Source organism: Quercus lobata, chromosome 2 (assembly GCF_001633185.2).
Source record: "Quercus lobata isolate SW786 chromosome 2, ValleyOak3.0 Primary Assembly, whole genome shotgun sequence".
NCBI lineage: Eukaryota > Viridiplantae > Streptophyta > Magnoliopsida > Fagales > Fagaceae > Quercus > Quercus lobata.
In genome coordinates this window covers 80090859-80106789 of record NC_044905.1, presented here as the reverse complement: position 1 = coordinate 80106789, position 15931 = coordinate 80090859, and the positions used below count along the sequence as shown (strand labels likewise).

Here is a 15931-nt window from a genome sequence, read left to right as displayed (position 1 = left end):
CTAATATATTCGTGTATGTGTAATAGGATTTTCCCTTTTATATAGGAAAATTTACTGAGGATAACAAAGACGTGAAAACTAACTGGCTGTTCGAGAAGTTAATGTTGTACTGAGCTAGTTTAGATCGGGATAGCTAATGTTGAAGCAATTCCATTTTTGTCATTGGTAAAGGAAGTGTCTTTTTAATGAAATACTAGCTGTACCGTGTGTCTATCGCGTAAAACCAAAACACTGTTGGCCTTAACTAATTAGAGCATACATTAATGAGTGGTTCTAAGCAATCTTCTGTTAATTTGTTTGATTGGGTATCTTTAATTCAGAACAAAACTATCTCAAAGAAAAGGTGCTAATTCTGAGTATTCAATTTTGGATTTGGCCAGGTCTAGTGCTCGGCATTGAATTTGTCATTATGGTAACCTTTGTGCACGTTTAACGATGTGTCATCATCATGACTAGTCAAATATACTAAAACATTTCATCAAAAAAATATACTAAAACATTGAACCCAATTTCTGTCCTTCTATTTTACAATATTTCATCATAAGTTACATTGTATCAGGGAATTCTAGCATTTTGAATTTAATTTTTAAAAAATTTAGCAATATGTTCATATTTTGAAATTATTTAGGTCCACGCTCCTGTTTTGAAACTCGATTTTTTCAAAATTAAGTTTCAATGAAAAACTCGATTGCTTTAAAATCGAGTTATGCACTATCATACTTGAAAAAAAAAAAAAATTGAATTTGAATTATATTTTTTTATTTTAAAGTTTGATTGGACATAACTCGATTTTAAAACAATCGAGTTTTTCATTGAAACTCGATTTTGAGAAAATCGAGTTTCAAAACAAAGGCATGGACCTAAATAGTTTCAAAACAAGGGTATATTGCTAATTTTTTTTTAAAAATAAGGGTAAAATGTTAGAATCCCCCATTATATCATCATAAGTTGTCACATGTTCTTTTTTCTTATAAAATAATCAAAGTTTAAAATCATAAAAAAAGAAAAGAAAAAAAATCAGACGTATAACACATATTGTAGTTGATTGAGCATAAAATATAATTAAAAAGATGGTGTGGGGCCCAATAATTCGTGGGCCAGGCCCATTTACTCGTTGGGGTCCAAAGGCCCAAGCCGAGGAAGGTGATGGTCCAAGCTCGGCAATACAAGTACGAAATAGCCTTGGGACACAGCCGAGGACGATTTGGTCCTCGGCATGTCCAAGATCTCACAAGAAGAAAGGGCAAAAATGGTATAGAAACAACTTGGGAAAAAATCTAAAGTATCTGTGACAATAGAAAGGGGTATGCTGGAAAGTGTAACGACCAGGAAAAGCTACCCTTACTGCCATTCAATACTCTGCACCTGACAGAGTCATACTCTCCAACTTTTACAAACACCCCCAACTACTCTGGGTATGGGCTGATGGGACAAGTATCAGTCTTGGAACGTCGATCCTACACGTGGATGAAGGATAAAAAATACAGGCTAGTATAAAAGGAAAAGAAAGCAATTTAAAGAAAGGGCTGGGAAAAATGGCCAAAAACTAGAGCCTCCCAGCCCGCCTCCAGGGGAAAGACCCCAGGGGCGAAGACGACTTAACCATGTATGGATATCACGAAAAACCCACCGCTTGTTGACCAAAGCCTAGCCTTTCAAACCCACGCTCTACAAATGATATTTTTTGGGCCTTTTTACGAGCGAGCCCAACACTGTTATGGTTCGTTACGAATCGTGTCCTTACAATTGGCGCCGTCTGTGGGAAAGGCTTGTGTCTTGGCATAGGTGGTAGGACGAGACAGTTTCCTTGTCATTTCTAACAGCCGGTTGTAGTATTCTAGTGTAAAGTTCCACTAGGGGCTATGTTTCTTTACTAGGGGCTGCGTTTCGTAACGTCAGCCGCACAGATGGTTCTAGGGGCTTGGCCGAGGAGCTAATTCCCTTAAAAACCAAGGTCTCATGCCATAGCCGAGGGGTTAATTCCCCCAACTACTTAAATATCAAGTTTTGGACAGAATCAAGGTATTGTATGGTCTTCGGACTCAAACCTATGGGGAAACCAACTACTTAGATGAGAAAACTGAGTTTTGGACAGAACCAAGGTATTGTATGGTCCTCGGACTCAAACCTATGGGGAAACCAACTACTTAGATGAGAAAACTTGGACAGAACCAAGGTATTGATGGTCTCGGACTCAAACCTATGGGGAAACCAACTACTTAGAAGAGAAAAAGTTTTGGACAGAACCAAGGTATTGTATGGTCCTCGGACTCAAACCTATGGGGAAACCAACTACTTTGAGAAACTGAGTTTTGGACAGAACCAAGGTATTGTATGGTCCTCGGACTCAAACCTATGGGGAAACCAACTACTTAGATGAGAAACTGAGTTTTGGACAGAACCAAGGTATTGTATGGTCCTCGGACTACCTATGGGGAAACCAACTACTTAGATGAGAAAACTGAGTTTTGGACAGAACCAAGGTATTGTATGGTCCTCGGACTCAAACCTATCGGGAAACCAACTACTTAGATGAGAAAACTGAGTTTTGGACAGAACCAAGGTATTGTATGGTCCTTGGACTCAAACCTATGGGGAAACCAACTACTTAGATGAGAAAACTGAGTTTTGCACAGAACCAAGGTATTGTATGGTCTTCGGACTCAAACTTATGGGGAAACCAACTACTTAGATGAGAAAACTGAGTTTTGGACAGAACCAAGGTATTGTATGGTCCTCGGACTCAAACCTATGGGGAAACCAACTATTTAGATGAGAAACTGAGTTTTGGACAGAACCAAGGTATTGTATGGTCCTCGGACTCAAACCTATGGGGAAACCAACTGAGAAAAACTGGTTTTGGACAGAACCAAGGTATTGTATGGTCCTCGGACTCAAACCTATGGGGAAACCAACTACTTAGATGAGAAAACTGAGTTTTGGATAGAACCAAGGTATTGTATGGTCCTCGGACTCAAACCTATGGGGAAACCAACTACTTAGATGAGAAAACTGAGTTTTGGACAGAACCAAGGTATTGTATGGTCCTCGGACTCAAACCTATGGTAAAGTCGGCTACTGAATAAAGATTCTAAGTTCTCAATCTTCAGCTCAAATACCATAAAAGGTTAAAGTTATTAAAGTTGTTAGGAAGATGGTAAAACACCCTATTACTCAGCAACCTGGAGGGGTTGTTCATTTCCGGGTTATATGTCTTCGGATGATTACCTTCTGCACCGCACCTAGCATTCAGTTGTCATCTCGGCTATTTTTGGGGTAATTGTTGTTTTCACAGGTCGGCAGTGTTGTGCCAAGCAACTTTATTAAATTCATGATAATATCTTTTCCTTAGCAAAGGTTTTTGACCCTAAGTGTCATTAGTTCAAGTCTGTATTATTGTGCCGAACAGCACTCGTAAGTTCATGATAGCGCCTTTTTCCTTGATAAGGGATTTCAGCCCCAAGTATCACTTGTTCGATTCAATAGTATTAAGTCGGATAGTTTCGGTAAACACAGAGCAAGATCTTTTTATTAACTAGGATGTCGGTCCTAGACGTTGGTCCAAGTGTAAAAATAAAAAAAAGTTTTACAAGATTGTATGTCTATTCACGGCGTAATCATTTCGGAAATAAAGAGATAGAACATGTGGAATAAAACAATAACAACTTTTATTGATATAAAGAGGTATTACAACGTACAAATAAATGCTTAAACAAGCCTATACAGAAGGTGGATTACAAAAATAATAAAAGGAAACAACAACAAATATAACAAATAAGCAGTCCGATGTCTTTTAAACTCGTCTTTGAAGTCCTTCCAAACTCTGCTCTAGTAGCGCCCATATTGAGAGGAGGACCTTCTTCAGAAGAAGATGGAGGAGATGAAGAGAAAGAAGGAGGAGAAGAAGAGGAAGAAGGAAAAGCGCCAGGATGGATCTGGTGGTGGAAAGAAGAAGAAAGAGAGGCAAAAGGAGGCACCAGTGAAGGAAGAGAGGAAGAAGCAGAGACACTTAGTCCCTGCGTCAGTCCTGACTCCTAACACGCTGGTGCCATGTTAGTTATGCTCATAAGAGAGTGGCTGGTACTGATAATGGGTGACCCCAGCTCAGTCGCGCCGAAAGTTTGACGTGACGAGCCCCTGCTTCAGATTTTGGCTGAAAGGAGGGTAAGAAGGAACTTGAGTCTCCACCATCCCTGCCCTGACCGGGCCATTTTGAGCTTCATAACAATATGGTGTTTCTGGGAGAGGTATGGTTCCTTCATTATTTATTCCTATCTCAAACATATCACGATTTAGGGGGTAACTAACGAGTAAAGTAAACTCTGAAGGGGGATAAGGGTATTAGATTTCAGAAGGGTGAAAAGGGTCTCTGTATAAGAGAAATAGCCTCCGGCTTTTCTTTTTATATGAAGGACAAAATGGAAGATATTTAATTTGTTCAGATTTCCAAGAAAATCTGTAAACGAGAATATACCTGTTCCACTTCCCCACATCGTCAAACAAACCGTCGAATTTAAATAGTCTCGTAAATGGAAGTCATTAAAGGTGCGTTTCGGATAATCAAACGGTGAGAACGCGTCATGCGTGAGTTCAGAGGAATGTCTCGTGGACCGGTACATTTCCTGGACAGATGAAGAACCGCCAGCATTAATGAAAGGCTGAATTAAATGAGCCGTAATAAAGGCCTGGTATTACCAAAACCCCCCTCTCCGACCAAGAGGTCGGACAGCAGGGTTTTGAGGGGCTATTGTGGGGCCCAATAATTCGTGTGCCAGGCCTATTTACTCGTTGGGGTCCAAAGGCTCAAGTCGAGGAAGGTGATGACCCAGGCTTGGCAATACAAGTACGAAATAACCTTGGGACACAGCCAAGGACGATTCGGTCCTCGGCATGTCCAAGATCTCACAAGAAGAAATGGCAAAAATGGTATAGAAACAACTTGAGAAAAAATCTAAAGTATCTGTGCCAATAGAAAGGGGTATGCTGGAAAGTGTAACGATCAGGGAAAGCTGTTCTTACTGCCATTCAATACTTTGCACCTGACAGAGCCATACTTTCCAGCTTTTACAAACACCCCCAACCACTCTGGGTATGGGCTGATGGGACAAGTATCAGTCTTGGAACGTCGATCCTACACGTGGACGAAGGATAAAAAACACAGGCTAGTATAAAAGGAAAAGAAAGCAATTTAAAGAAAGGGCTGGGAAAAATGGCCAAAAACCAGAGCCTCCCAGCCCGCCTCCAGGAGAAAGACCCCAGGGGCGAAGACGACTTAACCATGTATGGATATCACGAAAAACCCACCGCTTGGTGACCAAAGCCTAGCCTTTCAAACCCACGCTCTACAAATGATATTGTTTGGGCCTTTTTACGAGCGAGCCCAACACTGTTATGGTTCGTTACGAATCGTGTCCTTACAGATGGATTAGAATATTTTATTCCCATTAGCAGAGAGATGAATAAGAAAAACATTGGGACCAACAGATGTAAGTTATGTGATGGGCGTTGCATAACTGGATTTGTTTTGTCATGTTGAGTCGTTGACAACTATTTTTTTTGGTTAAAGGGAAGTTGTATATCAAAGCTAACTAGCCAAAATAGAGGGCATAGCCTAAAAACTAGCCAAAATAGAGGGCATAGCTAAAGAAAGCCTCTCTCTCTCTCTCTCTCTCTCTCTCTCTCTCTCTCTCTCTCTCTCTCTCTCTCTCTCTATATATATATATATATATATATAAAGCCTATGAGAGAACAAACTACAAGAATCAAAGTTTAAATAATTAAAAGATCAACAGAGGAGGATTCTTCAAAAATTATAAAGTCTTCCTGTTGAGCACATCCTCTTTTTGCTACATCTGCACATTTGTTCACCTCACGATTAATATATTGACAATTTGCCATTACAAAAATTTACCTTCGACCATAAAAAAACTAGTTCTGATTTGACTATTTTGCAATCCCTATTTAAAGGGCAATATTTAGAGAAAGATAAAATTTATTGATGAGTACTGTTTTTTAGGTTTTTCTCTTAAAACTCAAACATGTGACTATTTAACTAAAAAATACATTTTTATTCCATGAGTAAAAAATCTACATGGCAAAATCTTAAGAGGAGAATCTAAGGAATAACACCTAAATACTGTACTTAAATCTTGTCATTTTATAGTAAGGCTACATCGTTGTAGTGATAGTAAAACACCTCTTTTTTTTTTTTTTTTTTTCAATTTTAATCAAATTATTCAAGGGAATCTAATTTAGTCCAACAAGCAGCTCTTTCAATTATTATATTTATGGTCTGTTTGGGATTCACTTATTTTGCTGAAACTGAAAAATTTTTGCTAAAAGTACTGTAGATAAAGGTAAATGTTAGTTGAAATAGTACAGTGAGACCCATGAATAGTAGCAAAAATAGGCTAAATAGTAAAATAAGTTGGCAAAAAATAAGCTAGCCAAACAAACACTTAGAATTTCTAAGGTTTGGACTTAATCTTAATAGATTTATTTAGTCCAAGCCTTAGGAAATTATGTTAAAAATCAAAAGTTTGTGGACTAAATTGTGATAATGTCAAATCAAATAAGTTAAATTGTAACTTCTTGAGCTCATTTAGTTAATTAATTGGCTGGATATGCTTAAAGTCAATGCAAATAATTACTTGAACCTAATAATTTAATAAAATGAATAAAGTTTCGGTACAATTCATAGTTTTTTTTTTTTTTTTTTTTTTTTTGGTGACCTAATTCCATAAGTGTTATATCATAGATTCTTCAATTAAATGGAACCAAATGATTCTATTATTCCCATAAAAAAGATTTGATGATTCATAATACAGATAATGTTATTTTCTAGTAAAAAAAAAAAAAATTTCATCATTGATTGATCAATACAACTACTTGATTGAAGTTAATTGAAAGATTTAAAGTATAGCACACTTGTACCTATACCTAAATTTTATATGAATGAAATATTATAGTTATTTTATATGACTCTATATTTGAATCCGCCTATCAATTATTTGAATAATATTAATTGTAATTATGTGATAAGTTTTGATTATCATCGTATTCTCCTTAAGAGAATAAGAAATTTGAAACTTAATTTTAGTTATTCCAAAAGAAATTAGGAAAATATAATGCATAATAGCAATAGTTAGAAGAATATGGATCACTTTAAATAAAAAAGAATAATATCAACAAAACACCAAAATTATAAAATTATAGAGTTTTGTGAAAATAGGGAGATGAAAATTACTTTTAAAAATTGTTTAGTATTTAAGGAGAACAAATTATTTATAATAAAATTTAGAGAATAAATTATACATTAGACCACATCTCAAATAATTATATATACCAAGCATGGTGTGGGTCTGCAGGTAATTGATATAAAAGTTGTGATTTTAAAGGTCTAATTAAATATGTCCTAGGCTTAAAACAATTTTTAAGTTGTGCTTTTATTTTCTTCTCAAAAAAAAAAGTTGTGTTTTTATTTAACAGGTCATGACAATTCTGAATTAAGGGGGGAAGATCTATAATTCTTTCAATTCTTGCTATTTAATGTTATTTTGGTACTTTAGTTTTTTGAGAAGGTGGTACTTTAGTTGAGTTTATAGTTTCTAGGTTTTATTTTCTTTGAGTTTAAGTTAGTTTTATTAGATTTTCAGTTTTTTTGTCAAACTAAGAGTTAAAATGCTAGTACAATAAAGATTCTTATGCATATTTGTTTGTTTGTTTGTTTGTTTTTTTTTTTTTTTGATACAAGATAGAATTTCTACTCTAGTCTAATCTAAGTGTATATGTGTGTGAATCTCCCTCTTAGAAACTTGAACCCCGACCCTTACCCCTCACACTCCACAAATATTTATACTTGTGGAGTGATTAATTGTTGTTCTTAATGTTTTGTTCTCCCTTTCTATTCTCATTTTTCTTTTTCTAGCATTTTTTCTTCTTGTGATACAGTTCATACCGTCCTTAAACATCATAAATTTCTTTATTTTCCTTCTTCCTCACAATCCCAAATTAAGTCTTTTCTTTTATCTATTAAGAGTACCCTAAAACCATACATATTTACTTCTACCTAAATAGTCATTCAAATAACTTATTAAATCACCTTGTAATTTCTAACACAATCTCATTTTCCTTTCTTTAACAATTCTAAATGCATGAAAAATAATAATTGAAACTCTAGTTCAACAGACCATATAGGTGCCAAGAGCTTTTTAATAGTGTAACATAACTTGATTTTCTTTATTAGGAAAATCAGTGTTTGAATCTCCTTTTCTCATTGTTGTAACTAAAAAAAATCCACCATAGATACATTATACATGTAACAAATTTTTCCTTCTCCTATGTCAGTTCAAATCAAACTTCTTCTCTTGATTAGGGTAAAGGAGTTTAATTTTGGAGCTTGCTTCTAAAGCTAAGGAACCGGTTCGACTAGCACCTTGTGACATTGGTCGAGGTAGTGTAGAATGCCTTTGAATCTCTACGATATCCACATCCCACAGAACCCAATTCGATGTTGCAGTACTATGTCGAATATCATGTGTGATCGAGTTCCGCCAAGGCGGCACACCCCCATTTCCACGCAAGTATTGGCCATAACGTGTCTTGAGCTTGACCTGGAATCCTTCTCTAATGGGTTCCCATTCAACCGAGGAATCCAATCTTTTTGGAAATGTTTGTAGCACTTTCTTCCCTGTCATTCCTAATAGAAATGGCATGTTGGAGGCTGTTAAGTACTTTCCATAACAGCTTTTGAAACGTAAAACATTGGCATTTTTAACCATCTCCAAGGTCCATCTAGCGTTCTTGACCGAACCATTGGGATCTTGGCTTACAGATTTTTCATCATCATCGGCAAATAGGAACTTGTCGTGGTGGCCTCGGAGACGTACTACTTGGGCATTTTGAAAAAGTTCCATAGCACTCTGAATGAATAGGATCATCAAATATTCTACGTACGTAAATTAAATTAAAGAGATTGTAAAATATGTAACTAATTTGTTTTAAAGAAGCTAATGATAACCAATGTGTGTTAGAGAGATTGGGAAATGTGGTAGACGTGCTTGGTAGAAAGAAAAAGAGTCAAGTTAGTTAGAGGAAATGTTGCTATATATGGGGGCCGGGTTACAAAAGCTACAATATAAAAGAACAGTTAAGATAACAAAGACTTGAAAGCCAACTTGCTGTGAATTTGAAAACCAAAAATAAAATAAAAACAACTTGCTATTAGACAAAGTTATAGTGTTGTATTGCGCTAGATTAGAGCATCATCGATTTGGTGCAGAGAATTAATGAAGAAACAAATGCCTTTGAGGTCTCATTGCTAAAGGAAGCGTTTGATTTCTGAAGTAAAATAATTCTAGAGTGAAAACAGTTTTCACAAAATATTTTATAACTTTTGAGATGATAAATTAGTAATAGTAGATGATAAAATAATGTCAGTTGTAAGGTTATATAAGAATCAATAGATTAGTTGCAAATTCAACTATCGTAAAAATTGTTATAAAAATGGCCATGTATGTAATATTACACTATGAAATACTAAATATATTAGTTGTATCATGTGTTTCTCACAATAAAACTTAGGGCACGTTTGGTAAACTGTAATAGACACTGTAATGTAATAGATATTCCTATGACATAACGATTCGATTGTTTGATTATGTTTTTATTACAATGAATAATTATTCCATATGAATAGCTATTTTCAAAATGAGGAATAATTATTCCTTATTAAAAGTACCGAATATCTATTTCTTTACCTTATGTAATAATTTAAAAAAAAAAAATTCTAAAAAGCCATTAGTTGCCACATCTTCAAAAGGAAAGAAAATAAATTTTCCTTCTTGTTAATTATTAACTCTATTTTGAACACCTTAAAATAAGTGTATTTTAGGAAATTTGACTTAAAAATGATTTAATTACACATTCTTTTTATACTCTACTAAATTGTGGATGCATATTCAAGATTCTATTCCTAAATGGTCACCAAAATATTGAATAATTATACTTATTACATTCCAACTTAATGTATTTCTTATAATACTTATTCATATTCCCATGTAATAATTATTACAGTGTACCAAACGTGCCCTTAAGTACACAGTTCCTACTGTTAGGCCTTAGCTAATTAAAGTATAGATTAATGAGTGGTTCTAATAGCATTTGTTATGTTAATTTGTTTGATTGGGTTTATATCTATAATTCGGTATAAAACTAATTTAGAGGATGTAGAACGAAATGGAAATTAAAACTAATTGTGATGAAACACCTATGACATATAAAATACTATTACGCTCTGTTTGTTTCAGCAATGATGTCTTTTAGAAAATGAGTCATTTTTCAAAAATTATTTTCTATAAAACCATCTCATTTTCCAATGTTTGGTAGCAATTTTAAATGAGTTGAAAAACAATTTTCTAACTTCCCTTATTTAGCTTGCTATGAGATAAAGTTGTTTTTCAAAAAAATTTAATGGAAAACAATGTCTAAAAATAAACTATACTTTTTATGTTTACTAAAGATAGTTTTCCTTTGACTTATCTTTTTTTATGCTACCAAATAATGGAAAACACGGAAAACTATCTTTATACAAGGTTTTCCATCGAAACAAACGGAGCGTTAGTGTAATCTTATATCCGCTGTGTTGTTGTTTTACTTAGAAAAACCTAGAGGTATTTAATAAAATACTATTAGGGCACGTTTGATAGACTGTAATAGATATTGTAATATAACAGTTATTCTTATGGTTTAGCTATTCAATAGTTTGGTTATGTTTTTATTACAAGAATAGTTATTCCTTATGAATAGCTATTTTTTAAAATAAGGAATAATTATTCATCTCTAAAAGCGTTGTAATAGTTATTCTTTAGTAGATATAATAATTTCTAATATTAATATATTTCCAAATAAATAAACTTTCCATATCAACTTAACAATTATGGAAATAAAAAATCATCAAAAAATAACTCATCTCTCTAAAATTTAAAATATATTATTTTCTAGGAAATATAATTTTATGAATGAGATATTTCCTAAAATAGATTAGAAGTTTTATTTTAATATTACAACTCACAACTAAACTAATGAATGTGTTTAATTATTCCATTACAACATATTTTATTCTTGGTAATAAAAATTACCATTTCTGTTGTAATTCACATTCAGTGTACCAAACGTACCCTTAGTATAGTCTTTAAACTTACTATTCCTGCCTTGATGTCATGTTGTTAATAAAATATTTGTCTATTTCTATAAAAAATGAAATTTGATAAGAATAAATAAGGTAATTGTAAAATCATAATTAAAAGTAGCACACATGGTAATTAAATAAGATATTTACTTGACATAATCGCGACTTCTTGAATCCAAATTCTATTCCTAGTATATGGTTTTACTGTTAGTTTTGTTAATAAATATCTTCCGCTATTTCTATATAGGAAAAAAAAAAGTCATTTATTATAGAAACAAATAAAATAAAAAATTGTAATAATTTTTTTTAAGTCGATAATAATAATTAAAAGTTTATAAGAATAAATAAGTTAATAGTAAAACTAGGGGTGACAAAATTTGACACTACCCGCGAACACGACACGACTCGATACGAAATTAGCAGGTTATGAGTTGAGGTTTAATGGGTTTGTGCCATATTTGTGTTGACACGACTAACCCATTTAATAAACGGGTTAGGTTAGTGTCCAACTTATGGAACCCATTTGACTTGTCTGACATGTTTAATTAAATGATATTTTAGCAATATATCATTCAAACCCTAGGTATATAAACTTATTAATTGTTATGGTTTATTTTCTTTAACATATTGTGATTGATTATTTGTGATATTGAGATATATTTTAATTTTAAATGATTATTTGTGATGTATTTACTTGTAAATTCTAAATTTTGTATTAAATTTTTTTTTTGGTTTTTTTAGCTAGACCAATTTGGTTAATACTAAAATTTATATATATTTATATATATTTTTTTTTCACTTTGATAAAATCTGATAAATGAATCGATAAAACTGACTTGTTTAATAAATAGGTTGTGTTAGGATTGAAGAATCTTGACTCATTTAATATATGTGTTGGGTTAATGTTGACCCATATAGTCGAATACTCATTAGTCAACACAACATGAACTCGACACGTGAACACGAATCGTCACTCCTAAGTAAAACTATAATTAAAAAGCATTACCCGTGACAATTAGTAGGGTATCAACTTAGCTTAATTGTGGTTTCTAGAACTAACTTTTATTATATAGTATAAGATGATGTATAGCCGCAGCTCATAAGTATGACTGTTTAAGGCTAAATTTAAGTATATCTGTTTCTCAAAAAAAAAAAAAAAGTATATATAATATTATATGTTATATATATAGACTTTAGATAAACAAGAAAAAGATGCTATGTTGGTTAAAAGTTTGTAACATGTTCTACTTTCTCATCCATGCATAAACAAAATAAAATTTTTTCATTCGGTTTTGTTATTATTATATTTCTCTTTTACTACATTGTATATATTAAGACATATTAAAGTAACATTTATTATTTAATATATATGGAAGGAGTTGATTTGTATGAATTTTGTGTTATTTAATACTATTATTATAATTTAATGTGACTGAAGCAAAAAAAAAAAAAAATTATAATCTATTGTGTAATTTTGAATTTATTGAACAAATAGAACTTAATTTAAAATTGTCAAAGAATATAATTTTAATTAATATAATTTAATAGATAATTACACATGACATTATGAAAGAAATATATATTTTTCTTGGATTATATAAAAGTTGACTTATTGAAAATTTTAATTTACAAGAAATATATATATAATAAATTATGTTAAAGACATGTTTTAAAGTATAAATTATACGTGTGTATTATGTTTTGTCCATATATACATATGAATAAGTTTGAATAAAGAGCAATTAAAATTCAATATAGTGCTATTAACAAAATTCACAAAGTTAGAGGACAACCTGAACAATTAACCAAAAAAAAAAAAAAATAAATAAAAAGATGTAACAGCTTGCATTATAAAACTCACATAAGCAACTTCCATTGACAATATTCTTTAATGCAACTTGCTATGCATTACAAAACTTAGCGACAGCCATACCGAACAAGCATGAAGCATCACACCACAACACCCCTAGCAGTTTTTGACCAATTGAACCTAGCATCAACGTTACCAAAGCTAAACCCCTTTAGTTTAAGATAAAACAAATATTGTTCCGTTGTTGAACCAGACATTACTGCACTTAAAAATAAAAATATGAGTAACCCACATAGGACCCAGCACAACACCAACCAAAGCCAAAACTTCTTTTCTCTTCTCTGGTAATCAGCAACCTGAGTAACAAGTTTTATGATTTCATCCTCATCAGATTTCTTGGAATTACCAGATCCTTCTTCATCCTGTACAAAGAAAAACAAAAACACGATTATAAGCTATCCAATTGACATGAGTATGAAACAATGAAATTTATTTAACTCGATCTTAAAAGTCGAACTTATCAATTTGTTAGATCAATATAATGATATAATGAAATTGGTATTAATAGACTTCACACTTCCTCTAGAAATTTACTGTTGAGGGATCATATATGCATCTAAAGCTGTCATATTCATTTCTCCATGGTGCATAATTTCAAAACTAAAATTAACTCCAACAAATAATTTCGATGGTGATCATATTTAATTTCCCAGATTTTTGAAGTGAATTATAGACCCAAAAAAATTACTTACACAGTAGTTAAAGTACCTAAAAAAAACCTCCTTAATGGATTGTCTGCAATCCATGAAGTGACCATTACTAACACCTTCTGATATTTTTAATAAAAACTTCTGGGATTCAAACTCCCACCCCAATAAGTGAATTATCAAAAAATTTTGAAAGCTAGCTCGTACCTTTCTTTCACTTGCAATCTCATATATAGAGATAGCTGATGGCATGCTTGTTTCCGAACACTCAGACCCCTCATAATCCTCCACAACCGAAGAGTTTATTGAAAATGATGATAAGACGAACGATCTCTTGTTATGTCCATATTCACCTCCCAAAGAATCCAATCCTGCGTTGCAGTCCTAGAGGGCAAATCATGTTTGACCGTGTTCCTCCAAGGGGGCGTGCCACCATTGCCTCGCAGATAATTCCCACTTTTCGTCCTCAATTTCAAGTAAACACCATCTTTTCTAGGCTCCCACTCGATAGAACTATCATTTTCTGATACTGGCATAGCTTGTAACACTTTTTTCCCTGTCATCCCTAGTAAAAATGGTTCGTCTGAGGCCTTGAGGTACTTGCCATGGCAGCTTTTCAAGCGGATAAGGTTGCTGTTTTCTTCCACAAACTCGATGGTCCAAAACGCTCTGTTTGAGGCCCCATTGCTCCTCTGCCGTACTTTTTCTTCGTCGTCTTCAGCTACTAGGTACTTGTTGAAGTGACTCCTGAGTCTTACAGCTGTGGCGTCCTTAAAGAACTCCATGGTGCTTTGTACTTTCTTGGAAGTTGAAAGACAAATGGTATGAGGAACAGAGGAAGTTAATGTAAAATCTGATTGCAATTTTCAAAGGTTGAGGAAATGTTAAAAAAAAGAAAAAAAAAAAGAAAAGAAAGAAGTTTACTTGGTTGTCAAGTCTGAGATTAGCTCGCGAAGCTTGAAGCAGTTTATTATTATTATTATTTGTTTATCCTTGTTGACCAATGTGAAATGAGCACAAGGTTTAGTACTTTGTGCGTTGAATGGTTAAAAGTCTCCCACGCTCATTTGTGCGTTGTACGGTTAAAAGTCTCCTACGCTTGTGTGGTATCTGCGAGTGGATTGTGACACAAATTATGTAATTTTATGTGGTACTAGTATTATTCAGTATAGACATCAGATACACAATTGTTGGCTATTTCAACTTTCATCTCTTTTAGGTTATGAAATTTATAAAAAAAATTAGTTATATATAAAAAAATATTGGAGATATTTGAATATTTCTTTTACAATTGTATTTACGGTGAAAACGAATTATAATAACAGATATGTTAAAAAATGGAGGAAACCTATCAGTTTTAAAAAGTCTACAAGCGGATTAAACAAAGGAACAAAAAGAAAACATCTTGTAAAGGTCATCCAAATAAAACAAGAAAGTCACTTTACCCGTTACTTTTATTGTGTGTTCGATCGTTACCTTCTAGCTTCCAGCCTATGCAACAATAAAGAAAAAGAGAAAGAACAAGGAAAATAACAGACACAAAAATAAGAAACAGTCTGGTGGTCTTTTGTTTTTTGTTTTTGATTTTTTGCTATAGTTTTGACTAAATTGGCTAAAAAAGTTAAAAGCCAATTTGAAAGAACTGATGGGAACTGACTTGGGTCTAAGGATTCTATGCATTACAGTACTAGACCAGTAGACTTGTTAAGATGCGGACACAAATCAAACACTTGTTAATAGTGGGGGCTCTAGGAATTTTTTCAGGGCGATTGTTTTGAAACTTAAATTATACAAAATCAAATAAAAAGAGAAGTTTATATATTGACAAAAAAAAATTCAAATTCATTTTATAAGTTTTCTTATTTTGAAATTGTTGCATGATAATTTCTTATCATCAATACTGTAAGTTAAATCTCTTTCAAAATTTTAGTTTAATAAAATTTTTCTTGGACTTTTCCTTTTTGTTTTTGTTTGTAAGGGCCTAATATGTTGTTAAGGGGACCAAAGTTTGGTTACAAACTTAATTGTAGCTTACTAAACAAATTAATATGGCTACATATTTTGAAAATATAACCATTGAATGATATGTTTTTTATATTTTTAAAACACATGTCAAATTTCATGCCAATGGAATGTTATTTACTATTCGATTCATAAAATTATTTTTTATCTATAATTTTAGACTACAAAAATTCAAAATGTAAACATTTAATTGATGACATAGCT

At 32.8% G+C, this 15931-nt stretch overlaps 2 protein-coding genes across 2 annotated transcripts; both read right to left on the bottom strand.

Moving 5' to 3' along the window:
• Positions 1–8342: 8342 nt before the first annotated feature.
• LOC115971873 lies at positions 8343–8915 on the bottom strand. The gene has a single exon (XM_031091965.1). It carries the CDS (start codon positions 8913–8915, stop codon positions 8343–8345), a length of 573 nt encoding a protein of 190 aa, XP_030947825.1.
• Positions 8916–13145: 4230 nt separating this feature from the next.
• On the bottom strand, positions 13146–14490 carry LOC115976798. Its single transcript, XM_031098283.1, has 2 exons — positions 13913–14490; positions 13146–13420 (listed from the first exon to the last, which is right to left on the bottom strand). Exon 1 carries the CDS (start codon positions 14488–14490, stop codon positions 14008–14010), a length of 483 nt encoding a protein of 160 aa, XP_030954143.1. The 3' UTR covers positions 13146–13420; positions 13913–14007.
• Positions 14491–15931: the final 1441 nt, after the last annotated feature.